Source organism: Portunus trituberculatus, chromosome 10, assembly GCF_017591435.1.
Source record: "Portunus trituberculatus isolate SZX2019 chromosome 10, ASM1759143v1, whole genome shotgun sequence".
NCBI classification, from domain to species: Eukaryota; Metazoa; Arthropoda; class Malacostraca; order Decapoda; family Portunidae; genus Portunus; species Portunus trituberculatus.
Window position 1 is genome coordinate 856,583 of NC_059264.1, and position 27,648 is coordinate 884,230.

At 37.3% G+C, this 27,648-nt stretch overlaps 1 protein-coding gene and 1 long non-coding RNA gene across 7 annotated transcripts in view; both read right to left on the reverse strand.

Moving 5' to 3' along the window:
* Positions 1 to 1,863: 1,863 nt before the first annotated feature.
* On the reverse strand, positions 1,864 to 2,255 carry LOC123502071. The gene is made up of 2 exons (XR_006673785.1): positions 2,111 to 2,255; positions 1,864 to 1,977 (listed from the first exon to the last, which is right to left on the reverse strand). It is a non-coding gene; the product is annotated as an uncharacterized LOC123502071 (long non-coding RNA).
* Positions 2,256 to 3,550: 1,295 nt separating this feature from the next.
* LOC123501937 overlaps positions 3,551 to 27,648 on the reverse strand; it is a 109,472-nt gene continuing 85,374 nt past the window's right edge. For 2 of the 6 annotated variants that reach the window (XM_045251036.1, XM_045251032.1), the window contains exon 7: positions 3,551 to 12,733. In XM_045251036.1, the coding sequence (XP_045106971.1) occupies positions 12,591 to 12,733 (143 nt within the window). In that variant the 3' untranslated portion in view covers positions 3,551 to 12,590. Of the gene's footprint in view, positions 12,746 to 16,507; positions 19,239 to 26,930; positions 27,014 to 27,648 lie in introns of those variants that run through there. The other 4 variants (XM_045251031.1, XM_045251035.1, XM_045251034.1 and 1 more) reach the window with 3 other exon arrangements.

The following is a 27,648-nucleotide window of genomic DNA, read 5'->3' on the forward strand; positions in this document are numbered from 1 at the left end:
ATTTCTTGAGTTTCCCCTGTGGAATTTGCCGCCATGACTCCGTTTTCTACACCAACATTGCTGAGGACATAATTTTCCCTCACAGCACCTCCACACACTTCACCTCCGCCTACAGCACCTTCTACGGGATAAAATTTCTCTTCTGTGCCTTCGTCAGGTAGTTCCTCGCTTCTAGACTGCACCCCCAGCCTCACCAGGGTCGTGTAGGACTGGTTGAAGGAGCTGGTGAGGCCCTGAGTGGTCTCCGTCAGTAGATAGGACGAAGGAGGCGATGAAGGATACGCAGAAGGAAGAATAGGGGAGAAAGAAGGCGGGGGAGATATTGGAGAAGTGGAAGGAGGAGGCGTGGTCGGGGAGAACATCATGGTGGCTCTTGATATCATGGGGGAGGAGGAGGAGGATGGGAGGGAGGTGGTGGAGGTGGCAAGGCTAAATTCTCCTCCTCCTCCTCCTCCTCCTCCTCTTCTTCCTCCTCCTCCTCCTCCTCCTCCTCCTTCTGCATGTCTTGGTGACCCGCTGGTGGCCTCAGTAGTGCGCGTCATGCCGTGTTTCATGCCTGACTGTGACCTGACTGCATCCCGTGACCTCGTGTGTGTGTGTGTGTGTGTGTGTGTGTGTGTGTGTGACCTTGATTGTGTTAGTTTGTTTGCTTTTGAGTTTATTTTTGTTTGAGTGTTTTTTTTTTCTGTATTGTTTTTATTGTTTTCTTATTCTCGTCTTCTTTTCTTCCTTCTTTTGTTGTATTTGCCAAACATCTTTCTCTTTTTATCTTTTCTTTTTCTCCTTTTCTATTTCATTTTTTTTTTTATCTCATTTCATAACGATCACTACCATTATTATTACTGTTTTGCTATTATTCTTCCCTTCTCTTCCTTGTTTCTCTTCTTTCTTATTCCCCTTTCCAATTACCTCGCTTCTATTTCTCTCACCATTCTTTTCTGTTTTTTATATATATTTCCTCCTTTTCTTCTCTTATTTCTATTATCTTATACACTATCTACTTCTATTCTTCCTCTTCTCTTTCTATTTTTCTCATTTCTCATTCATTTCACATTTTCTCCTTTTCCCTTCTTTATTTCTATTACATTATTCACTACTTCCTTCTTCTTCCTTTATCACATTACTTCCTTCTTCCTCATTCTATTCTGATTTCAGTTACCATCATCATTATTATTATCATTATTATTATTATTATTATCATTATTGCTTTTATTATTGTTAGGTTAGGTCAGGTCACTCATTTGGCACACGTACAGGACAGGTACAGGTAAGGTCAAGCGGGGTCACACTGTAGCGTCACGTGACTGGTGCCTTGCCGGATGTGACGTCACGCTCCTCTCACAAGTCAAGAATGCAAAGGTCACGATATTTTCTGCTTTTATTCACTTATCTAGTTTACTTATCGACTTGTTTACTTAATTTTTGTTTGTTTGTTTGTTTGCTTATCCATTCATTTATTCATTTTCTATTTTATTCCTTCCTTTTATTTTTATTCTTATTTATTCTTATTTTCTTGATATTTTTTTTCTTATTTTCAAGGTTTTATTTTTGTAATATTTATTTATTTTGTTTATTTATCTATTTGTTTTTCTTCCCCATTCAATATTTCAATTTATTTTCTGCCTCCTCATTTTTTTTTTTTCTTTTGAGTTTCGTTTCTTCATTTCTTTTCTCTATCTACTTTATTCATTCTCTCTATTCACCATTTTCCTTCATCATTTTCTTTAACGTCTCTTGTCTGTCATATTATTATCATTATTTCCTCCTTCAATTAATTCCTGTTATAATTTCTATCTTCCTTTTCTCTCTCTCTCTCTCTTTCTGTCTCTTTAATCTCACTTCCTCATTTCTTCATCACAAATCATCACACACTCCTCTTGTTCCTTTACTTATTCTCTTATTCTTTCATTCCTTCTCTTATTCCTTCTCTTCATCACTTATTCCTTCGTCTGCTTCCACATTCATTAACAATTTCACCTGGACAGAAAACCATTAATTAACTTCCATACACACCTGACCACTACCACCACCACCACCACTACCACCGCCACACCTGTCCACACCGCCTCCTACACCTGCCAGGCACTTATACACCTGTTTCACTACACACCTGGTTTGTGTCTCTATTTATCGTCTCTTTTTCATCTCCCACTTCCTTCGTTTTCGTGTAGGTAGTAATCCACGGGTACGGAGCAACGGGGCGCACGTCTACCCCCTCCCGTGCTCCAGTGAATACTAACCTGTTACCTGTGATGTGAACCTGCCTTGTGGGATGCCCAGTTGAGGTGTCAGTTAGTTGAGTTTATATATATTTTCTTATTTTTACGTATTTTTCAGTGTTTTCGGGAGTGTAAAGTGTTTTTATTGTGTGTTTTTGTTACATTTTGTGGTTTTATGTGTTATTTTTGTGTAGTGTATGGGTATTTGTTGTTATTTTAATGGTTTTTTTTTGGGGAATAGACTAACTGGTATCTCCTTTGCACCTTCCTGAGTTTCCATTCCGTTTTATACTTTCAAATTAATATCCAGTAAAATACAAACCACGGGAGGACATTCACGCACTCCACACACTCCTCACACTCCCTAGCGCACTCACACACCCACACACACGCACACACACGCACACACTTCACAATAACCACACAAACTTAACAAGGACATCAGAAAGGTGAACAAAAACAAAAATTGGCAGCTGTAACTCACCTCCCACCTCTCTCTCTCTCTCTCTCTCTCTCTCTCTCTCTCTCTTTAACTATTTCCTCTTCTCCCATGGTTTCCTCTTGGTGCTGACTGCAGGGGGGGTGCTGAGTGCTGCTGTCAAGGTCCCGTGGTGTTGCTGGTGATGTCTGGCTAATGATTTGATGACTTGGTGAGCTGTTGAAGGAAGTGTGTGTGTGTGTGTGTGTGTGTGTGTGTGTGTGTGTGTGTGTTTAGCTATTTTCGTTGTTATTTGATTTTTTTCTTTTTGTTTTTGTTTTTCGTGTTTTGCTTTTTTTTTCTCTCTTTTCTCCTTCCTCTTCTTGTTTTTCTCTTATCATCATCATCATCATCATCATCATCATCATCACCTTGTTTTCATATCTCATTTCTCTTCTTTCCTCCTTGTTTTCCTCTTCCATCATCATCATTACCACCACCACCACCACCATCACCACCACCACCAGATCATAGAGTCTTTTTTATCACCAATATCTCAGCAATTATCATCCTTATCTCTTTATCATGCACTGAGAGAGAGAGAGAGAGAGAGAGAGAGTGCTTCGGATCTAGTCTCGAATGTTATGAAATCTCTCTCTCTCTCTCTCTCTCTAAATGATTGAGAAAAGTGAAGGAAAAGAGAAGAAAGGAGATAGAAGAGAAAAGAGAGAGAAAGGGAAGGAAGGAAAAAAAGATTGAGTGATAAGGGGAAAAGATAAGAAAGGGAAGAGAGAGAGAGAGAGAGAGAAAAAAAGAGAAAAAGTAAGGGATAGGAAAAAAGGATAAACTCTCTCTCTCTCTCTCTCTCTCTCTCTCTCTCTCTCAACACACGGGAAATGAAAGGCAAACGAAATGGGTGTAACTTTTTTTTATTATTATTATTATTATTATCATTATTATTAATAGTAGTAGTATTAATAGTATCATTAACATTATTATTGATTGTTAGGTAATAGGAGTGTCTTATGAGGCTTACTCCAAAAAAGAAGCTGGCTTGTGTAGTGTAAAATAAAGTAGATTGGTAGTTTAAGTGCAGCTGGCGAGGGGGGTGGCGGCCATGGAGACACACAGACACACAGACACACTTACACACACACACACACACACACGCACCACCACCACCACCGCCGCCGCCGTGAACAGTCAAGGGAACAACTTCCTTAAATAATTGATTGGTAAGAGTGTTTTTTCTAACCCTTTATGTGTTATTTGTCTTGTGTTTATTCAGTACTTGGTTTGGTGTTGTTGTGTTGGTGTGTTGGTGTGTTCCGTGTGGTGTGTGCATCCTTTGTACATGGGAAGGATTGTTAGCTCTCTTTCTGAACGCAAGGACGAGACACAGAGAAATAAATTGGGAAAAAGATAAGCAAATGGTGTGTTAGTCTTTTCTGGAGGAGGTACCCATCAAACTAGAGCGGTTTTCTTTCATTTTTTCTTCAATTTTTAGTTTTATCTTTTAATATTTCGTAGTTGCTTCTTCCTTTTTTTTTTTTTTCCATCAGTCCATTGTTTTCATTATTTTTTTACTTTTCTTAACACTTCATTTCTTTTCATTTTTCACATTCTATAATCCTACCTATTTTTTTTTCTTCTTCATTTTCCTTCCTGTCAATCTATCCATACACACATTGTCATCACCAACAACAACACCAATAACAAAGAAAGGAGCCTCCTGGTTATGATGGACATGAGGTAACTCGGATGAACAATACCAACAACAAAAAGGAGAGGTTAAGGGGCCGGGAGATGTGGGGGATGGGGATAAGAGAACAGGTTTGAAACACGTTCTGTACAGTTCAGCTCTAGTTTGACCTTTCTTGACCTTGATCTTGCTTGTTTATGTGGAGTGACTTGTTTTTTTATTGTTATTTTTTTTTTTTTATTTTGCATTTATTTTCTTCTTTAAGTTTTTTTTTCATTTATTTTCTTTTTCTATTCAATGTGTTCCTTTTTTCTTTTTCTATATATTTTTCCTTCTAAATAACTGAGTAATCTAACTTTATTCTCTCTTATCTCTCTCTTTCTTTCTTTTTCTTTTTTTCCTCATCTTTCATTTTTACTATTTTTCTTTTCTTTTTTTTTCAATCAAAGTTATTCACATTTTCATGCTTTCCTAATTAACTCTTCATCTTTTTCAATAACATCTATCATTGTAATCTTCTCTAACTAACTTTTTTTTATTCTATTTCACCATCATCACAATCTCTTCTAACTCTTCCTTCTATTTCATTATCATTACTACATTTTCTCTGCTCAAGTTCATCCACTTTCCTTTTTCTTGCCTAACTTCAATACACTCCCAAAAACTTCACACTCTCGCCTCGCTATCTCAACACCACCCTCGTCAAAACTTCCCCTGTTATTCTTCTTAAACTTAACACTAAACTCTGCAAACTTAACTTCTTTCCTCTAACTTAAAATCTAATACCCTTTCCAGTCCTACACTCACCCGAACACTAAGTAAAGCACAATTCACTAACTTCACTAATTCTAACTTCAAATTCTCTTCTCCGCAACTTCACACGTCTCTGATTTCACTCTAAACTTCAGGAGAGTCTAGAAACTTGGCTGATTTTAAGTTATCTTTCTTAATCGGTAACTTTATATTCCTTTATTTCCATCTAAAACTTCCTTAATACTTGTTCTCTTATTCTCCCACCAATATCTTCAGTTTTTCTATCGTAAACTTCCCTCACAATTCACAACTTTAGATAAACTCACAAACTTCAATAATTTAACTTTCGTTTTTATTCCGTAACTCAATACTCAAAAAAATTTAATATCCAAACTTCACTAAGAATTAAACCAAAGTCAACTCGGCATTGTGAATCTCTTTAAGTAAACTGCAAACGTGTGAATTAAGTCTCCACCACAAAACCTCACTTGGAAAAAGATAACAATAACAACAACGATCTGGTAAACTCTGGAACTCCCTGCCTGTGTTTGTATTTCAACCTTCCTATAACTTGACTTTATTTAATAGGGAGGAGGTTTCAACACATCTATCCCTGTCTCTTGGCTAACTATTTCTGCACTGTATGGGGACTGGTGAGTGAGTGGGCTCCTTTATTTATCATTTTTTTGTTGCCCTTTGCCAGTCTTTCCCTTACATTTAAAGGAAAAAAAAAAAAACTATCGCTCTTTCAGTTAACCTCACAAAAACTTTAATCAACAGTTCAGTGTCGCTCTTAAGGTCAGCAATCTCATGTACGGGGACTGGCGAGTGAGTGGGCCCAATTTTTTTTTTTCTTTTTTATATTTTACGTTGCCCTTGGCCAGTCTTTCACTCTTACATAAAACAAAACTATTGCTCTTTTAGTTAACTTCACTTAAAAAACTTTACTAATCAACAGTCCAATGTCACTCTTAAGGTCAACAATCTCAGACGCATTAATATTTCAATCTGTCACTTTCCCACGTCATTAACACAGGGGAATACACACGCAACCTCTTCCCCCGGTGGCGTCAGTGTTCCCCTCCTTATCACTGCAACCTGGGAGAACTTAACTTATCTCACCTCTCCTCCTTCATCTACTTCGTCAGGTGAGTGGACATTGCTCCCAGGGGGTTCAAATTAAGTTCTGCCAGGTAGACACACACCTGAGCTCTACCCCTTTCCCCCACATAAGGTAAAAACACAGGTAGGTTAATTAATAAGTCATAGGTTCAAATACAGGTAAAAATAGCTAAGTTACAGGTAAAATAAACATGGATGGATATAGAAAACTAGCTCACTTACTATAGAAAATGAGAGTCAAGGTTGTTACTCCTTAGAAAATCAAGGAAAACGGGAAAAAGAATGACGTATAATGCGAAAAGAAGACGGTGGAGGTGAACAGAAAACGGGTGGTGGTAATGCTGTGTTTCGTGACGTGTGGGTTGCCTCCTTTCCGACACCCGCATTCATAAAACTTCCCCGGTTTTGTGAATGGCGGAGCAAGGGGGCGAGAGTGAAAGACAGGTGTAGAGTAGACAGCAATGACAACAGTGGCCAAGGATATTAAGAAAAAAAAAAAGAAATAAAAATAAAAGAAAAGGAAACGAATGGTAAATACAGAATACATTGTTGTGGAAACGTAAATAATCTCACTTTTCATTTATTTCTCTTTTTCTCGTAAGCTTTTCATTTTCATCCGTTTATTTCGCACTTATTCTTTTTTCTTGGTTTTGTTTCTATTTCTTTCATTTCTTTCCATTTTTCCAGAACTGAATTATGAAAAAAAAGACGAAATATAAAGAGAACACGCTCAAGGTTGACGGGTATTTTTCATAACTTTTCCTCCTCCTTTTCATTAGTTATTTCCTTTCTCTCCTCCTGTTCCTCCCTCTCCTTCTTCTTCTCTTCCTCCTCCTCCTCCTCCACACAAACACGTCAGCAAAATAACAAGAACACCACAACACACAGAACAAAGACAACAAAAAGATCAATAACAGACAACAACAACAAAAGGAAAAACAATCAAAACAATCACAGTTATTAAAAAGTCACTCTGGCCCAAAAACTTCCAAAACAACAACAGGAAACATGTTAAAAATGGAAAAAGTTTTATCATAGTTGCCCGTCTCAGCGCTGCCCCCTCGATACGTTTTCTTTTCACAATGGCTCAGCGGAGGGGAGACTAGCGTGGAACTGCCGGCCACACACACACACACACACACACACACACACACACACACACACACACACACACACACACACATACACAGAAAAATGGGAAATTAATTGAAGCCACCACAATATAAGACCGTATACCCTAAAAACGGTGATATTTCGCATGTACAATGAGACACAAGGGATCATGAACATCGTATCTCCACCACACACACTAGAGTAATCAGTAGTACTCGCTAGTATCTCGAAAAATAACTCGATTCAAATCCCCGAACCCTCTTGGAAATGTCAGCAAAGAGGAAAAAAATGATTGTGAAACCCCAGCTAAGAAAAAAAAAAAAAAATAGGTGAAATATTTTTTATATATGAAAACATTACAACTTTTTTTTATATATATTATCTGAAAACTCCCCAAAAAACTTCCCTTTCTAACATATCTTTGATGCGTACACGTATAGAAGCTATGTATATATATAAAGTTTACAGTCTATATATATATATGCAAGTATGTATATGATATTAGGTAAGATATTACTATTATTATCATTATTCATTAGTATTTCTACCACTACTGTTATTATGGAATCCTAAGATGGAACTTGGAAAAAAATAATAATATATATGATAGGAGCGTAAAAGGGTTAAAAATTGAACCTTGATAACATTTTGCAGCAGTGCGAACCTTAACGACTAGTGTAATAGAGGTGGGAATTGCTTGCTTGTCCTGCTATTTTTTTTTATTATTATTTTTATTCATTTTTTTCTCTCATAGGATACCGAGGAAAAAAATTGTGACTTGAGTGAATTGGAGGAAAAAATCTACTTGGCTAATGATGGAACTATTATTATTACTATTATTATTTTCATTTTCCTGGGAGAAGATGAAAACATACAGGAGGAGGAGGAGGAGGAGGAGGAGGAGGAGGAGGAGGAGGAGGAGGAGGAGGAGGAGGAGGAGGAGGAAGAGGGAAATAAAGAAAAAGATAGGTAGTTATCAATTGTATATTTATTTGCAAGAAAAAAAAAAAACTAAGAAAGGATGAAAGGGAGAAAAAAAAATGAGAGAGAGAGAGAGAGAGAGAGAGAGAGAGAGAGAGAGAGAGAGAGAGAGAGAGAGAGAGAGAGAGAGAGAGAGTAAAGAGATAACAATAGCTAACAGAGAAGAATAAAGAATATAGATTACGTCATGTTGAGCGTTAGTACACACACACACACACACACACACACACACACACACACACACACACAAGAGCTATAATCTCTACAACACTGAAGTAAGAAGGTGTTACGCTTACAAAGGGTGTGTTGTCTGAAGGCAGTTTATACATAGGGTGGCTGACGGGGGGCGGGGCGAAGGGTGGCGGGGACGAGGGGATGGTTGATGATGGTGGCTGGGGCGGGGTGGCGTGGGGCTGGGGCAATGAGGGGCAAGGGGGCGTTCGAGAGTTAGTTGTACCATCAGAGTAGAGTTAGGGCAAGGCAATCTTCTTCTGCATTTATCATTTTTATCAGTTTAAGGCGTTGGAGATGATAGTGCTTGTTGTTGTTGTTGTTGGTGGTGTTGTTGTTGGTGTTGGTGTTGGTGTTGTGGTGTGTTTGGTGTTTTGCTTTGTAAAGAAGGAAGGGCTTGTGTGGTTTGTTGAGTTTCTTTTTTTTTTTTTTTTAAATAAGTTTGAGATTTGAATGGAATATTGTGATGTTTACGAGCCATTAAAAGATAAAAAGAAAAAAATATGAAGGAAAGAAAGCAGAGGAATGAAAAAAGTGAAAGAAAAAATAGGAAAGGAAAGAAAGAGAGAGGAAGAGTTATAGGAGAAATATACAACGAAGACGAAAGAATGAAAAAGACAAAGAAAAAGAGAAAAAAGAGGAAAAAGAAAATTTGAAAAAAGCTACAGACTACAACATGAAAACTGGCAGAAAGAAAAAGTAGAATTAAAAGAGAAACGAACAACGAAGACGAAAGAATGAAAAAGTCAAAGAAAAGAAAAAGAAGAAAAGGAAAATCTGAGAAAACTAATACTTTAAGACTCTGCACACACTTAGAGTAACACTAGTAGAAAATGACTCACGTGTTTTTGTTGCTTATGTGTGTTTCGAAACATCAAAACAGCGAGACTCATAAGGGACTCTGAAACACTAGGCGAGCGAAACACTAAGGGAATCAACGGAGAAAGACTGTTGTGTTGTTCGTGATCTGAAAAAACGATCACGCCTGACTATCTTATCATTATTGTTGTTGTTGTTGTTGTTGTTGTTGTTGTTTCTCGACTACAAATTTGTAACGCTGGCGAAAAGTTTCATGTGTTCCGAAGCATTTCCGTGAACCTCTGAAGCCTCGCACAAAATGAACCACTTACTTTCTCTTTTCCTCCTTGATGTTCTTCTTTTCTACTTTTCTCTCTCCATTTGCTTGTTTTTTTCTTCCATTTTTCGTTTGTATTTCTCACTTTCTTCCTATTCGCTTCGTTTTATATCCTTGTTTTATTGTTTTCAGCTTCCATCTGTCATTATTTTTCATTCTCTCTCTCTCTCTCTCTCTCTCTCTCTCTCTCTCTCTCTCTCTCTCTCTCTCTCTCTCTCTCTCTCGTGAACTAATCTCGTTTTTTTTTTACTATTTTTCAATCATCACTAACATATATCTAATAATTTCTTTGGTCATGAAAAAAAAAAACTTTCTACACACACACACACACACACACACACACACACACACACAAAGCTTCATTCACTATCGCATCTGCTTCGAATACCCAAAAGTGAACCGTGTCGAGGCAAGAGGTTTGGTTTGTTCACTATTCTACTTCCGGTTCGTATTAAGGAGGTTGTGAGTTGCGCCGTTCATTAGTCCTCTGTCTATTGCTGTTAAAAGTTCTAAAGGTCTGGCTACAGCGATATCCACTACTTAAGTAAACGCTACAGGAATTGTCCACTACAGCATATGCGTTAAATGTTTTTATGTATAAGTTATGTATAAGTAGAAACCATTTTTTTATGTATTTTCCTTGTTTCTAGTGCTACTTTTTTTTTTTTCTTTTCCAGAGTATAAATGTTCTGCTTTAAGTTCTTTGGTAATAGTTCTATGTACGTCCTCTCACTTAACGGCACACTCCCAACAAATAATATGACCTAAAAAGGGAGTGAGTCTTCAAAATATCGACTACTGAATCTTCTTTTTTTCTATACCGAGTCGAAACATTACTCGTGAACCTTTTGCTGCTTCAGAAATAGCCTCGGGTGACATTCTGCCTCGGATATACAAAAAACGTAGAGCTGAATTCTTTGTCCTACTGGTGAAGCAAGCTATGATACTCTCCCGGGGCGGTCAATCCCCCTTCCACTGCACTATACAGGATTGGATCACATATTTTGGGTGTTCCGTTCAATAAGTGATTCGAAGCAGTTTAAGATGCATTTTTTTTTTTTAGATCGAATGGTGTGTTTTGTGGGGTTCTATTTGTTTCAGGTTCTATTGCTTCACTGCTTCGTCCGATCGCGAAACTGTTTTTGTATTCCAATGAAGCAGTTTCGTTTCCAAGGATTTGTGTGGTTCGGTTATGTTTCCGTTTTTTTTTTTCGTTCACCTTTTCTTTTTTTTTCAGAAGTGGCGCCAAAAGGGATCGCTTCCTTAAGAGGCGAGTTTGCTTTCCGAGTTCCAAGTTCACACGAGAGAGATTCGAACCTCTGGAGTGAATCATTTGCTTCACTCTGAGCTTCGAAGTGTTTTGTGCGACAGACTCATTAATAGATAACACTGAGTTCTGAGATGAGGGAGGCGAGGGGAGGGAGGGGAAGGAAGGGGGATGGAGGGCAAGGGGTGGAGAGGGAGGAGTGTAGGGAGTGGCCTTGTGAGGTGTGAGGTGGCTGTCTGGCTTTTAGGGGGGGGGATAGGTAAGGGGCGAAGAACAAGTACTGAACGGGTTTAAAACTAGTAGCTTCACTGTACTAACTTCACTTGTAACCTAACTTCACTCTACTTAATTCCTACGTTAACTTCACTGAACGCTTCCCGCTGTGGTGAGTTCCCGCTACTTCATCGCCTTCACAAGTTAAAAAATAAATAAAAACGCTTTTGCATAGATGGAAAATTAAACAGATTAGAAAATTACCTCTACTTTGTGCATTTCTAAGTGTGACCCCTCAAGTGTAACCTATAAGTGTGACCTTTAAGTGTGACCCTCAAGTACGACCTTCAAGTATGACCTATAAGTGTGACCTTTAAGTGTGACCCTCAAATATAACAACCCCAAGTATGACCTATAAGTGTGACCTTTAAGTGTGGCCCTCAAGTACGACCTTCAAGTGTGACCTATAAGTGTGACCCTCAAATATAACCCTTAAGAATGACCTTCGTGTGATCTACAAGTGTGACTCTCAAGTGTGATCTTTAAGTGTGACCCTCAAATACGACCCTTAAGTATGACCTTCAAGTGTGACTAAAGTGTGACCCTCAAGTGTGATTCCTCAAGTGTGACCCTCAAGTGTGACCTCTTTAAGTGTGACCCACAAGTATGACCCTCAAGTGTGACCTCTCAAGTGTGACCTCTCAAGTGTGACCCTGAAGTGTGACCCTGAAGTGTGACCCTCTTACTATCCCTTACAATTCAGGTCACATAGTACTTGCCCTTCACCCATATGACCTTTCTTGACCTTGATGTGACCTTGATGTGACCTGGTGTGACCTCGCCTCATCTCATTCCTGCAGCACACTTGGCTAATCCTACGCTAAGGACTCCGAGGACACCAAAACAGACAGACAGACAGACAGACAGACAAATTGATAAACAGAATGACGTCACACTTTCCTTTCTAATTTGAGCTTCGTTTTTACTCTACTTTATTTTACGTTTTCTGTTTTTTTTTTTGTGTGTGTGTGTGTGTGTGTGTGTGTGTGTGTGTGTGTATTTCTTCGATGTGTTGCTAATTATTGTATACAAGTTACATTCTCGTTGTGTTTGTTATTCTTTCATGTGGTGCTGGTAATGTGGTTATCAACAGTAGTAGTAGCAGTAGTAGTAGTAGTAAAAGTAGAAGTAGGATTTATCTCAGAAACACTTCACTGTAACCACAAAACCCAAACAACACAAACATCTAACCCACACTTCACATAACCATAAGAAACCACAACAAACTCAGACCAACAGAAGGAACCCCTGGGCAGCCGCAGCCAGCCAGACACTCGGGGGAGGAGACCACAGACCCCACACACGGAGAGAGCAGGATCTGGATGGAGACTCGGCGGACGACGCGGGCCACACCACCTCTAGAAGACTCTCTCGGCTTAGTCCACTGTCTCGATAGCCACGGTTGTCTCTGCCTTCTTGTTCTCCCTGACTGGACTTGGTGTCTTGTGTCCTCCCGGGGCTGTGTGGCCGTGGGTGGAGCCCGTGGCGGAGGCAGTGGAAAGCGCACTCCCTCGCCTTCCTGAAACGTCAACTATACCTTACTTAGTCAGTCCTCGGCCCCTATAGCCCTGCCTGATGTGCTTTGCTAAAGGTAGACTCACGTAAACTGTGCTAACTCATGCCTAGCTAGTTGAAAATGTGATCTAGTTTGGTAATTAAGAGATTTTGTATTGACTAGCTTGTTAAAATAGGGTACTAGTAAATTGCTATTATTATTTTACTGTTTGCTAAAGATAAACTCTGCTACCTCATGCCTGGCTAGCTGAAAATGTGGTCTAGTTTGATAATTAAGAGAGTTGTGTTCACTATCTCGTTTGGCAAAATAAGGTACTAGTAAATCATGTTGCTATCTTGGTATTGAGGTACTAGTAAATTCCCTGCTATTATTTTACTATCTCATGCCTGTCTAGTTGAAAATGTTATCTAGCTTCGTAAATAAGAGAGTTGTATTCACTAACTTAGCAAAATAAAGTAGTCAAATCTTCTTGTTGTTTTCCTTTCCTATTTTCATGCTTTTATTTTGCTATTCAGAAATGTTCACTTAGAAAAAAACTAAAAAAAAACTACGACCAATTCTAGCTGCTCATAAACCTAGTAGTAAGTTCTGTCAGAGTTTCCTGTTGCATGCTTGTTAATTACTTGAAAAATGTCCACTAAGAAAAAAAAATGTAGGATTGATTCTAACTTGAGATGGATTTGTAGTAGTTCTCATCAAGGCTCACTGCTCCATGCTTGCTGATGTTTACTGATGCTCGCTAACTTCATGAAATATAGCAGCAATGTCTGTTAATGTTGACTATTTGAAAAGACCCACTAACTTGATGAATAAGGAAGAAATGTCCACTAATCTGACTTTATAAGGTAGTAAATGCTATCGTTCATTACTATCGCATGTCTATTAGCTATTTCAAAGTATCTATTCACTTAGAAAAAAATAAATAAAATAGTAATGATTCGATTTGGTTTCTTCTACCTGAGATTACTACTACCTCTGGACTACTTATAAAGACAAGGCGGTCATTACTGTTGATGTCTATTAGTTCATATTTGTTGAACATTAAAAAAAACATCGACTAACTTGAAGCAGAAAAGAAAATAGTGTTAATTCTTGCTAGGTGTGAATTTGGTATGCTGCTTGCTTGCTATCTCGGAAACCTGCACTAACTTGAAAAAAATTACTTATCGTCATTACTGTTGATGTTTCTTAGTTCATCTTTTTCGAGCATGAAAAGAATATCCACTAACTTAAAAAGAAAAAGAATATATTGTTCATTCTAGCTGGGTATGAACTAAACACGTTGCTTACCTACTATGTATTTGAAAACCTCCGCTAACTTTGAAAATAAATACAAAACTAAATTAACTTAGAAATAAAACTAACAAAATACAAAAAAAAATAATAATTCCAGTTTGTTAATAAATAAAGGGTTATCTATCTGAATGTCTCTATGCAGCTTTAAAACTATCATTGTTAACTAATATTTATTCTAACTAGCATTCTGTTTCTATTGAATTCCGTTCTCTCCATTCTAGTTATTCATCTTTGTCTACTGAAAGATTGCACTATTTCTTCTAATTTTCATCCAGCTCTTCCAAAAGTCACTAGTGTTGTCTTTCAATGCTACCGAAATAAACTGAAATGCCTAAAGTATCCCTGAACCACCAAGGCCTCACTCCTGGCAATCCATGCGTGAATAAAGAGTAAGAATGTTCTCACTAACTGCATCCATCAGGCTTTAAGATACTTGTACTGTAAGAACTCAACTTTACTCAACTTGATGTATTAAAATGTCTAAAGTTATGATTTTTTACTCTACTTGATCTATTAAAAATGGATATACGTTTATGTTTATTCTACTTGATGTATTAAAATGCCTGTTTATGTTTCCTTTATTTGATCTACTAAAATGTCTAATGTTTAGGTTAATTGTATTTGATGTATTAAAATGCCTAATGTTTATGTTTCCTCTACTTGATGTATTAAAATCCCTATTTCTTCTACTTGATGTATTAAAATGCCTACTGTTTATGACTCAGCTTAGCGTTGTAAGTGTGTCAAATGCTTTAATTTGACATGTTTACTAGCTCATTGCCTCCATTCATGCTAAACACTATTCATTTCAACTACACTGCTAAAATCTCGATAGATTCCTAGCAATTCACTTCATGCTAGCGAAGTATTCAACACGTTCCAGTGACTGCTTCCATCTAGCCTGTGAAAAATATATATCCACATTTTATCCACATTAACTACTCTTCATTATAACTAACGTACAAAAAAGAGACTGTTCACTTATCTATCCATCCAGGGGAGTACAAAAACCTAACTTAAGAAAAACATCCACATAACATCCACATCTAGAGCTCATTACAACTAACATACAAAAAGTAACTCTCCACTTATCTCTCCAATCCTCGAGAGTACAAAAATAGGTGGACAAAAGAACCATTATCCACTCTGGTATGAAAAAGACTAACTATAACTAATGGGTGTCTCTCTAACATGCTAACTACTCAAGGTCTCTCTAATAACTACTGAGGGCCTGTGAACTAGCCGGCCTGACTAACGAGGTATTCAGAGCTCCATGCTAATACGTGTCTACTTTGGCTCTAAATGCATTCCAACGCTCTATTGCGCCTGGTACTCACTCTAGGTACTGTCCTCACTGTCTTTGTTGCACCAGTGTCTACAGAATTACGTGACTATGACAAATGCTTCTTGGCTTGCTTTCATCCCATACAAATCTATTTTCTATCCATTTCATTCATTACTTGTTTATTCTCTATCCTTCCTTCCTTAAAAACTTACCCCTATTGTCATTAACTATTCTATTATCGTCTACAAAGTTAAAATACTATATACTTCTTGGCTTTCTTTCATCCCATACAAATCTATTTTCTACCTATTTCATATACGAGTTTATTTTTTTTCACTTCCTTCCTTTTAAAAACTTCTTCATTGTCATTAACTACTGTATTATCCTAAAAAAATATCAAATGACTCTTTGATAACCCCTTTCTGACTTTCTTTCACTACACACAGATCTATTTTCGTCCCTTCCTTCCTTAACCCCTTCAGTACAATGACGTGTTTCCATGATTTTATACAGCTTCAGAAACTTGTGTAAGGTTAAAATAGTGAAAACTGTGGCCATTAATCTTCTGACCTCCATAGACCCTTCTTAATGTCAATAAAATGGTCTAATCGTACACAAATCCCAAGGTAAAAATGTGTCCCAGTATTGAAAGGGTTAAGAACTTGTCATTAGCTACTCTATCAGTGTCTACGAATTCAGTGACTAAACGATAACCACTTCTGTACTTTCTTTCACTGCATTCATTAATTAAACACAAATCTGATTCCTGGCTTTTTTTTTTTCCATTAACAAGTGACAGTCAAACATTTACTTCTCAACCTACTCCTGCTTTTCTTCACAGCTGCTCTAATCACTTGTGGCTGCTGTGCAATGCCTAATTTGGTGGTGAAATGATACACCTACATTTTTCTATCCTGTATTCTTGACCTTTTCTTTAACTAACTTTCATTTTCCTAACCTAATTTTCTTAACCTATATTTCTAACCTTCACTTTTCATAACTTATATTCTTAACTTTCTTAATTTTCACATTTCCTAACCCATATTCTTAACTTTCGTTTTTCCTAAGTTATATACGTAACTTTCACTTTTCTTAAACTATATTTTCAAATCTCTCTGTTCCTAGCGTGTCAATTTCTCACTAAGACTAATAATCATGATCGAAAATAACTAATACGTAAATAAAAACCAACAAAAATCAATTGGAACTTTTAATTTGGTACTAAATCTCGTGTGTAACATTTGCTTTGTAAGTCCTATTACTATTACGTCTTAAAAACCAAACACTGATCTCTGTAAAATTTCTAACATCTAACTTGGCATTACAATTAATTTAACTCATTGATTGCTTGGCTTAAACTCAAGATTCCTTCATAAATCTGACAGGTTAACACAAATTTCTATCATTAATTTGACTATATAACTCAAATTTTCTTGTTAATTTAACTGTTTGATTCAGAATCCTACTATCAATTCGACTTTTCAACTCAAATATCATTCTCTAACAATCCTAGTATTTAATAACGAAACATAAATATTTGTACAATTTCTAACATCTAACTTGGCACTACAAATCATCTCAGTCCTTCTAACTTAAAATTTCTAACAATCCTAGCATTTAAAAACCAAACACTGATATTTGTACAATGTCTAACATCTAACTTGGCATTACAAATCATCTAAGTCCTTCTAACTTAAACTGTAACAATTCTAGCATTTAATAACCAAATAGTAACATTAACACAATTATTAACAACATATATCTAACATGGTAATAATAATCATGTAACTCATTTCTTCTTCTCTAACTGCTCTAACAATGCATTTTTCTCTAACTACACACTTAACAACAACTAATGACATCTTTACGACTCTAACAACCTCTAACTAACCACTCAACAACCATGAACCACAACACGGAGAGCCAGTCACACCACACTCATGGCCACCACATTTACAACCATACTAACAACCACAGACTAACCTTACCTAACCTAACCTAACCTAACCTAACCTAACCCAACCTAATTTAACCTAACCTAACCTAACCTATCCTAACTTTTGCTAACTCTGGGTCTGTTCTTGCCTCTTTGAACTGCTGCCAAAGATTAAGATCAAGATACGTTCAAAATTGTAGCTGTATTAGTTCATTCTTTTGTTTTTCTTTAGTTCTTTCAGTTTTTTTTTTTTTTTGAGGTAGGAATAATTAAGCTTTTTTTTTGTCTTTTGTTTCTTCTCTGATATAAAAATTCAGGTTTAAGATTTTTTTTTTCTAATGATTCTTGCTTTGAAGTTATTGTTTGTTTTTGAGCGACATTGATTGCTCGGCTTAAACTCAAGATTCCTTCATAAGTCAGACAGGTTAACAAAAATTTCTATAATTGATTTGACTATATAATTCAAATTTTCTCGGTTAATTTGACTGGTTGACTCAGAATCCTACTATCAATTCAACTTTTTAACTCAAATATCTTTCTCTAAGCTGACTGGCTATCTCTAAACTCCTCTCCTTAATTTGACTGGTTGACTCAGAATCCTACTATCAATTCGACATTTTAACTCAAATATCCTTCTCTAATCTGACTGGCTATCTTTAAACCCCTCTCCTTAATTTGACTTGTTGACTCAGAATCCTACTATCAATTCGACATTTTAACTCAAATATCCTTCTCTAATCTGACTGGCTATCTCTAAACTCCTCTCCTTAATTTGACTGGACACATAAAATTCCCACGATAATCTGACTCAACATCTTAATAGTCAGTAAGTTCATTTGAAAGGCTAACTCAAAATCCCTGGTCAACTTAATCATATGTATAAAGAAAAATCTGAAGTCGATATAGAAAAAATCTGAAGTTGATGTAGAAAAATCTGAGGTTGATATAGAAAAATCTGAAGTTGATGTAGAAAAATATCTGACGTTAATTTGACAAGATCCTTTCCATTTCACACCCAAGAGTCATATCTAACTTCCCACCTCTCCACCTGCCCAAAAAACTCCTTACTAAAGAACACAAAAAGTAGATAAAAAAACACTAAAACTTCATCTTAACACAACAACACAAGGATGTATATAAAAAAAAAAAAATCTCTATCTTCTAAAACCTTAAAAAAAAATAAAAAAAAACAAGAACACTAGAGTAAACATTGACCAAAACTATTACCTTGAGTCTTCTACACTTCAAAAACTGTTCATGACATCAAACTCTTCATTTCTCCTCTCTTATACTTTACATCTACGTGAAAACAATGAAAAACTTACTGCCAAAACCCTTCTCTCCTCACACCACACTAACAGACACAGTACTAACACTAACACAATACACGATACACTTGACACTATACACAGCTGGGATAGATACGTGGCTCTGGTATACTTAATTCAGGAGGGTGGTACTGACATGCACACGTATACAAAATCCTACAATACTGTCAAGCTTGTATACACAGAGACTTCACGATCACAACATGTATATAGCCATGGTATACGAAATGAATAACCGCACACTGTCTTTCACCTTCTCCCATTTTCTCTCAGTCCCGTTTTCTTTAACCTGGAACTCTCCTAAACCTGGCGAGGACTTGAATTGGAAGTGAAATATGAAACAAAAGTGAATTATTTCGTTTCGTTTTCTAATCTGGTGTGAAATATTAAATGAAACTTGAATGTATTGCTTCGTTTTCTGTTTTTTTTTCTCTCAGTCTCATGTGACAGTCTGACAACGCGAGGTGAGTCTTGGCAGGTGACTGAAGACTGAGGGGAAATGTGAGTGAGTAGTGTGTGTTATTTAGCTCGTTTCCATGACCACCACTGACACCACTAGCACGTTACCAGCACACCACCGCCACCCACTGCCTCTTTCACCTGTGCAGAGTTAACCAGTGGGGTGAGCTTCGGTTTGGGGAATCATGTTTAATTTGGGCTGATCTGCAAAAGTGTGACGTTGAAATTTTTGTTGTTATTGATGGTTTGATGTGACTGTTATTGTTTTGTTTTGTTTTAAAATGGTTTTATTTATTTCTCTGTTGGGTTCATTTGGTTATTAAAGTATTCAGAAAGATTTTACTCTCTCACTGAGACTATTCTTCAAGGCTACAAATATGATTAGCGGGGTTTTCAAGAGTGTTTCTCCAGTTAATAGTGTAGAGATCTTGACACTCTGCCTCTAGAACAGTAAAAACACCCCTAAAATATGCTATTCTCTCTCACCATGACAATATCCAAAGCCATAGGGATGATTAGCGGGGTTTTCAAGAGTGTTTCTCCAGTTAAGAGTGTAGAAATCTTGTCACTCTTGCCTTTAGAACCGTAAAAAACACCCTTAAAAAACGCAATTCCCCCTCACCATATATTAAAGCGTGGTTTTCAAGAGTGTTTCTCCAGTTAAGAGTGTAGAAATCTTGTCACTCTGCCTTTTAGAACCGTAAAAAACACTTTAGAAACTCGTGTAGATTTAAATAAAGCCTTTTGAATGAATGAAGGTGAAGCAGAAGTGTTTGAGAATGCGAGCCTTAGTGTGTTGGGGAAGTGTTTTTGTTTTGCTATATCATTTCTTTTATCATTATTATTATTTGTCTATTTATTTTGTTTTTGATGATGTAAGTGTGTTATTATTATTTCTTTTATCATTATTATTATTTGTCTATCTATTAACTTTTTTTTGTTGTTGATGGGGTCCTTTGCTTTGAAGCGAGTAAAGTTATTATCATTTTTGTCTGTTTATATGTTTGTTTGCTTCCCTATTGTGTAGTGTTTTGTTTGGACTACCTAGTTTGTTTATAATGAATGAAAATTTGAGTTTAATTTCCTATTCTTGCCTAACAATTCCGAAATTTTGATCTAATAACAATAATAAAAAAAAAAAAAACAGGATTATTTCTATCTGGGACTTAACTGAAAAAAAAAAAAAAATGTACAGGTGAGCAACACACACACACACACACACACACACACACACACACACACACACACACACACACACACACACACACACACACACACACACACAAGGCAGCAGCAACATTAGCAGCAGCAGCAGTACATAACAAGCTGAGCACATCACATCACATCACGTCACGTCCACAGCACAGCCAACACAGCAGACTCTCTATCTCAGCACTACCACACTTCATAGCGCACCTACACACCCACAGCGCCACAATGCACCACATCACAGCACTACAGCACCACGGCAACACTCGGGCAGCAACACCTCTCCTTATGTCACGTGTCTGTTGAGATCTGTGTTGTCTATATTTGGTCACTTCAACGTGACAGACACTCGTTTTCTTTCTCTCGTTTTCTTTTGTCTTTCGTGTAAATAAAGTAGCAATTGTGATATGGAAATGATAAAAAGGAACAGTAGTAGTAGTAATAGTAGTAGTAGTAGTAGTAGTAGTAGTAGTAGTAGTAGTAGTAGTAGTAGTAGTAGTAGTAGCAAAAATGATGATAAACAATTTATTAATGCAAGAAAAGACAAATTTAATCACGAAAGGAAAGAATATAAAGAAAAAATAAATAAAATGGTAATGAAAAAAAAAGTATAAATTTCACAATAACTTTCTTTCATTTCTCTCATTTTCTTTTCTTTCTTTTTTTTCTTTCTTCCGCTCCATTTCCTTCAGTGAATACATCATGGCAATTTTGTGATTCACTTATTCCTCTTCTCCCTCCGTCAAATTGAATCACGTATTGCATTTTGTCATCCACTTACTGCCTTATCATATTTTTACTTTTTTCTCATTTTTTTTCTCTCTTTTCCACCTGACTTATTCCGTGTCTCTTTATTTATGCCTCGCTGCCTCTTCTTCCTCCTCCTCCTCCTCCTCCTCCTTCTCCTCCTTCTCTTCCTCATCCTTTGTTTTTATCTTTTTATTACAGTTCTTATTTATTTATTTATATATTTTTTTTCAGGAAGCTATTATAGTGATTCTTTGTTTCTGTCTCTCTGTCTGTCTGTCTGTCTGTCTGTCTGTTTGTCTGTCTGATATATTATTGTTGTTATTGTTGTTGCTATTATTATTATCATTGTTCATCTTCTTCCTTTTCTTCTTCTTTTACTTTACTTTTTTCTCTTTTCCTTCTTATTATTATTATCACTATTTTCACCATTAGTTATCCTCACACAGACACAATTATAAACAACATAAAAAAAAAAAAAAAAAAAAAACAGACCAACTCACACACGCTCTAACAACACAACATGTCAAATTATAAATAAAAAAAGTAAATAAAACATAACGAAAACAAATGAATGGATAAGCCGATGGGTATAAAAAAAGACAATGAACACAACACTGCGTCACCTCACTCACCATCAGCCCTAATGGAACACACTAGCCACTCCTGTTTATACAAGTTTGGTTTGGTGAATGACTCAAAGCTTCAAAGGAAATCTAATTCGTCCTACAACAAGAATATTCAGATCCTACCATTACTGTGTGTGTGTGTGTGTGTGTGTGTGTGTGTGTGTGTGTGTGTGTGTGTGTGTGTGTGTGTGTGTGTGTGTGTGTGTGTGTGTGTGTGTGTGTGTGTGTGTGTCAATAAATAACCAATTCCACATACCTATAAACTGCACATCAACTATTATATCATCAAATCCCAATAGTGAACCAATTCATTATCATTTCCACTGCAATAGGATCAAAACCCATTAGTCATATAGTGAAGGGGATCGAACACTAATAGTAAGAGGTTCCAGTTCCATATACTACAAAAGAGGGGTATTGAAATCTAAAACAATAGGGAGATATCAATAGGGAGATAGACACTAACCTATAGAGATGATAGAATATAAGGCACTATAGATAAATATACTTAATAAAGTTAGGAATATGAGAAACAGGGATAAGAAAAGATAAGAGATAATGAAAGGTGATGATATTAAGTAGATAATGAAAAAAATAAAGCATATGTAATAATAAAGTTTAGAATAAGAGTACATTATTTTAACCCCTTCAGTACTGGGACGCGTTTCCATATTCATTCTGGTTACTATTAGATTGATTTTATGTAGCTTCAGAAACTTATGTTGGGGATTAAGATAGTGAAGACTGCGGCCATTGATCTTCTGCCCTCCATAAACAGTTCATAATGTAAATAAAATTGTCTAATCGTACCAGAAACTCATGGTAAAAAGCGTGCTAGTACTGAAGGGGTTAAGTATACAAAGAAAGGTTTTTAGTGTGGATTTTGTAGTTTATAATTACACTTTGACTGATGAATTCTAAGTTGTGTGTTGATTTTAAGTGTTCAATAAAGAAAAAGGCGAATATTCATAGAGTTTATAGATGTATTGTCATGAAGGAAGTTAGAGTTATTTTGATGGGTAAAGTACTGGTAAGTTCTAAGGTTAGTCTCAAGTAAGGTAAAGTTTAAGAAATGATGTTTACTTCAGGGAATAAAGAACACAAATATTGGTGTGCGTTTTTTTGTGTGTAAATGAGTTAAGTTTTAATCGTGGAAGAAATGTTAAATAGAAAATAGTAAGGAAAAGATTGATGTAGAAAGTGTGTTAAGGAAATGTGTAAGGAATGTGTGAGGTAAAAAAGGGAAGAAATTTTTTGAAAAGTGTTAGTAAAATACAAGAAAAAAAAAATCAAAGGAAAAAGTGGAAGGAAAAAAGTAATTAAAAAAAGTTGTCAAAAAGGTAGGAAAAAAAAAACCGTAAGAACAACAACAGTTTAAAAAAAAAGATAAAAGTGAGTGAAATGTAAGAAAACGTAACGAAACTTTTAAAAACTCAATCAAAATGTATTAAAATGACATCAAAATTTTCACAAACAAGTGCAAAAATAAGAAAAGAAGAAAAAAGAGGAGAAAAAAAAACTGTTAAAAAGTATGAGAAGACAAAGATATAAATGTGAAAAAGAGAAACATTAATACAAACGAAAAAAAAAAAAAATAGAAAATAGACAAAGTTTTGGTCATCAACTCTAATTAAAGGTAAGTATTAAAAGCGCAGCAAAATTACAGGTGTTTTGTCATACTTGGACAGGTAGGTGTCTCTAATTACTGGTCCAGGTAGGTACAAGTATACAGTGTCTCCCATGTAAAGGGTGAAGGTCGACAGGTGAGCCACAGGTGAATCAGAAACAGATACAGTCGTGGTCACAAGTAAGCTATTTCGCTGCCTTGATTTTATTTATTCATCTGCTCCTTTGACTTTCTATTTATTTATCTGCTGCTTATTTTCTTCACATAACGAACTGTATTTCCTTCTTTTCTTTTTTTTTCTTTCTTATCTTAATCAACAACTTTCTTTTTGAATAGTTTTCTAGTTAGGAAGTATCAAAAACAAACTTCTATTCATAATTAACCTATAACACTTTTCTAACAACTTCTGAAAAAAAAACAGAAAACAAGTGATTAACAACAATGTACTGATAACCTAACAATACAGAGAGCACCACCAGGTACAAGAAAAAAAAAAAAAAACCTGACTGACAAAATGTAAAAAAAAAAAAAAAAAACCCGCTTAGAACCACATAGATGAAGCAGTCCACAGTATAAACAAGAGCAGCACGTCCACTCGCAGATGACCACAACTGCACAAGAGCGAGGTTAAGACCATGCAGGTGCTTAGCAAATAGAAGCTGGCGTGCGTAAACAGGTGAAGCGGCAGGCAGGTGCACACAAGGACAGGTAACCGTGGGCGCAGCGAGTGCCTTCAGGTAGCTACAAGTGAGGACAGGTGTGCCAAATGGCCATGCTAAGGGGTCTTTTAATTACTTACCGCCATGTCCCCGCCACCCGCCGTGCCGCGAGTCACAGGTAAAACTTACAGGTCAACTAATAGACAGGTAAACCAAAATAGAGGTGAACCAGACAGGTGAACTGGATCATTAAGCATCGGTAGCCCGCCAGGTGTTCGAGATCGGCTCTTTCATTCATTATAGCATTTATCTACAAGGCCGTTTTCGTTTTCTATGTACAGGAGGGGCGCTTTAACAGGTGAGTGTGTGTGTGTGTGTCTGTGATGGTGGTGGTGATGTATGTGTGGTGTGGCTCGGTGGTGACTTAAGTAGACCTGTGTGATTGGTTGAAGTGTTGAAGTGTTGAAGTGTTTAGTGTGCTGGGTGAGTGAGTGAGTGTTAGTGTGTTTGATTTTTTTTTTTTTTTTGCGTGTTTTTTTTTTCTTTTTTTTCCAATTTATAAGTAATTGGATTTTTAATTTACTGTGTGTGTGTGTGTGTGTGTGTGTGTGTGTGTGTGTGTGTGTGTGTGTGTGTGTGTGTGTGTGTGTGTAAGGCAAGATAAAAAAAAAAAGATAAAACTAGATAATACAACAAGGAAATGATTGACAAAAAATGAAATAAAACAAGGACGAAAAAAAAAAAGACAGACAGAATTAAGGAATCAATGAATAAATATACAAAAATTAAAAGAAGAAAACGAGTATGTATGTATGTATGTATGTATGTATGTATGTATGTATGCATGTATGTACAAACCGAAAAGGGAGTGGAATAATAAATACTAAAATGCAATCACTCAAACACACACACAAAATAAAACACACACACACACACACACACACACACACACACACACACACACACACACACACACACACACACACACACAAGAAAAACACAAGAAAAACACACCAAACCAAACCAAACAAACGCAAACACCAAACCAAACCAAACAAATACAAACAACAAACAAAAAAACACAAAACACACACAAAAACCACACTTTCACAAACAAAACAAAAAAACAAACAGCGAGTGAGTGAGTGAGTGAGTGAGTGAGTGTTAGGGTGAGAGTCGCGACACAGCGGGTGAGAGAGAGAGGATAAGGTGAGGGGAGATGAGGGGATGAGGGTGAGGGGAGAGCGGGCTTCAAGATGTGACTCGCTGCCCTGCCTCGCGTCCCCTCACTGCAGTCTGCCCCGAGTGGTTTGGCCAAAGACGTGTCCTTACTAGGCTCAGGGGAGGAGTGGGGAGAGGGGAGACGAGAGGGGAGAGAGGGGAAACGAGAGGATGAGAGGGAATACCTTGGAAGTGAGGGGAAACCAAGGGAGAGAGGGGAAAAAGAGAGGAAAGAGAGGGAAAACGAGAGGGAGGGAAGAGAGGGGAAGAGAGGAGAAAAGAGGGAAAAGAGAGGGAAAAAAGAGTGGAGAAAAGGGGAAATGAGAGGGGAGAAAGGGGAAACGAGGGGAGACGAAAGAAAACGGGAGAAAAAACGAAAAATAAGAGAGGGGAGACGACGAAGCAGAAGGAAAACGAGAAAAAAAGGAGAAAAGAACAAGAGAGAGGAAAAACAAGAAGGAAAAAGAGGGGAAACAAGATGAAAGAGAGAGAGAGAAGACAAGAGGGAAAAAAAGAAAACGAAAAGGGGAAGGAGAACAAACTAGGAAAGAGAAAGAACACGAGAATAAAAAGAGGGGAAAAGTAAGCAAGAGAGGGGAAATAAGATGGAAGAAAAGGAAAAGAGAAGGTTAACGAATGGAAAATGAGAGGAAAATGGATCAAGAGAGGAAAGGAAGTGAAAATCAAAGAGAAAACAAGGAAAAAGAGGGGAAAATATTAGAAAATTAGGAAAAATGAGGGGAAAGAGTAAAAACAAAGAAAAACTAGAGAAAACATTGAGAAACGAGAAGAAAAAAGAGGAAAAATAAAGGAAACAAGGAAAATGAGGGAGAAAAGCTGAAAAGTGAGGGGAACCGAGGGGAAAAGAGGAAAAAAAGAAGAAAAAACGAGGGAAAGAGGGAAAAAATGAAAAAGAGGGGAGAAGCGAAGGAAAGAGTAATAAAAGAAGACAAAAATGAAGAAAAAGAGGAAAAAGAGGGGAAAAAGAGAGGGGACAAAAAGAGAGAGTAATAGTGAAGTAAGACAGGAAGTGAGGGAAGGAGGAAACGAAAGAGAGGAAAGATTACAGGCCGAGGAGGAGGAGGAGGAGGAGGAGGAGGAGGAGGAGGAGGAGGAGGAAGAAGAAGAAGAAGAAGAGGAAGAGGAAGAGGAAGAGGAGGAGTAGGAGGAGGAGGAGGAGGAAGTATTACAAGAGGCTTAAGGAAACACAAGAAGAGAGAGAGAGAGAGAGAGAGAGAGAGAGAGAGAGAGAGAGAGAGAGAGAGAGAGAGAGAGAGAGAGAGAGAAGAGGAAAGAGGAAGAGGACAAAGGAAGAGGATAAAATGACACAGAAGGAAGAGAGAGAGAGAGAGAGAGAGAAAGAAAGGGATAAAGGAGAGTAATAAAAAGCAGGAATGAGGAAGGAAGGAGGCAGGAGGGAGGCGAGATGGACAACAGGAACACATGAAAAACAAACCCCAGCATTCTGAAACACTCTTACACCACAACACCACACCACCACCAACACCACTAACACCACCAACACCTCAACCCTGTAGATTAACCCACACTGAACTCAAATACCCAATAAACAACCCATTTACGTCACCAACACCACAGAACACACTTGGGAACCTCTTTGCCCTCTAGATTAATCCACACTGGACTCAAACACTAATTAAACCCCTAAGATACCCAATAAACAACCCATTCACACAACCAACACCACAGAACACACTTGGGAACCCTGCTAGTCATCTCTTTGGCCATGGAAAATAGTCTTGATGAGAGAGCAGGGCATTTCAGAACACTAACAGACACTAACCTAAGCTCATATACTGCAGAAGGAGCCACGGCGCCCCTAGAGGGAGTCACAGGATGGAAGGCGCTGGTATGAGAGCGAGGAAACTGCACACGACGACATCAGGAGGGGAGAAAGGAGGAGGAGAACGAGGGGGAGGAGTAGGAGGGTAGATACGGAGAAGGAGAGGAATGTGATAAACAGAAGGAGAAAGAGGAGGAGGAGGAGGAGGAGGAGGAGGAGTTGGGAAGGCAAGGAGAGGGTCAAAGTAGGAAGGAAAAAGATGAAGAGGAAGAAGAGGAGGAGGAGGAGGAGGAGGAGGAGGAATTGAAGAAGAGGATGAGGTGGTGGTAGTGGTGGTGGTGAAGAAGGAGGAGTAATTTAGAGGAAAGGAGATGAATTCGAGGAGGAGGAGGAGGAGGAGGAGGAGGAGGAGGAGGAGGAGAAGAAGGATCGGTGCATGGAATATAAATGGAAGGGATGGATAAGGAGGAGGAAGTGGAGGAGGAGGAGGAGGAGGAGGAGGAGGAGGAGAAGGAAGAGGAAGAGGAGGAAGAGGAGGAGGGACCACATATTATACAACTTGTGTGGAAACGGTTAGATTTCAACACTGTCTTCATTATTTTTCCCTCTCTTTTTCTTATTTTCTTTTTTTTTTTTTTTTTTTTGCCTATACATATATTTTAGAGAGATAGAAAATTTTGGGAGGTATCTAAAACATTCCATAATTCAAGTGTTTAGA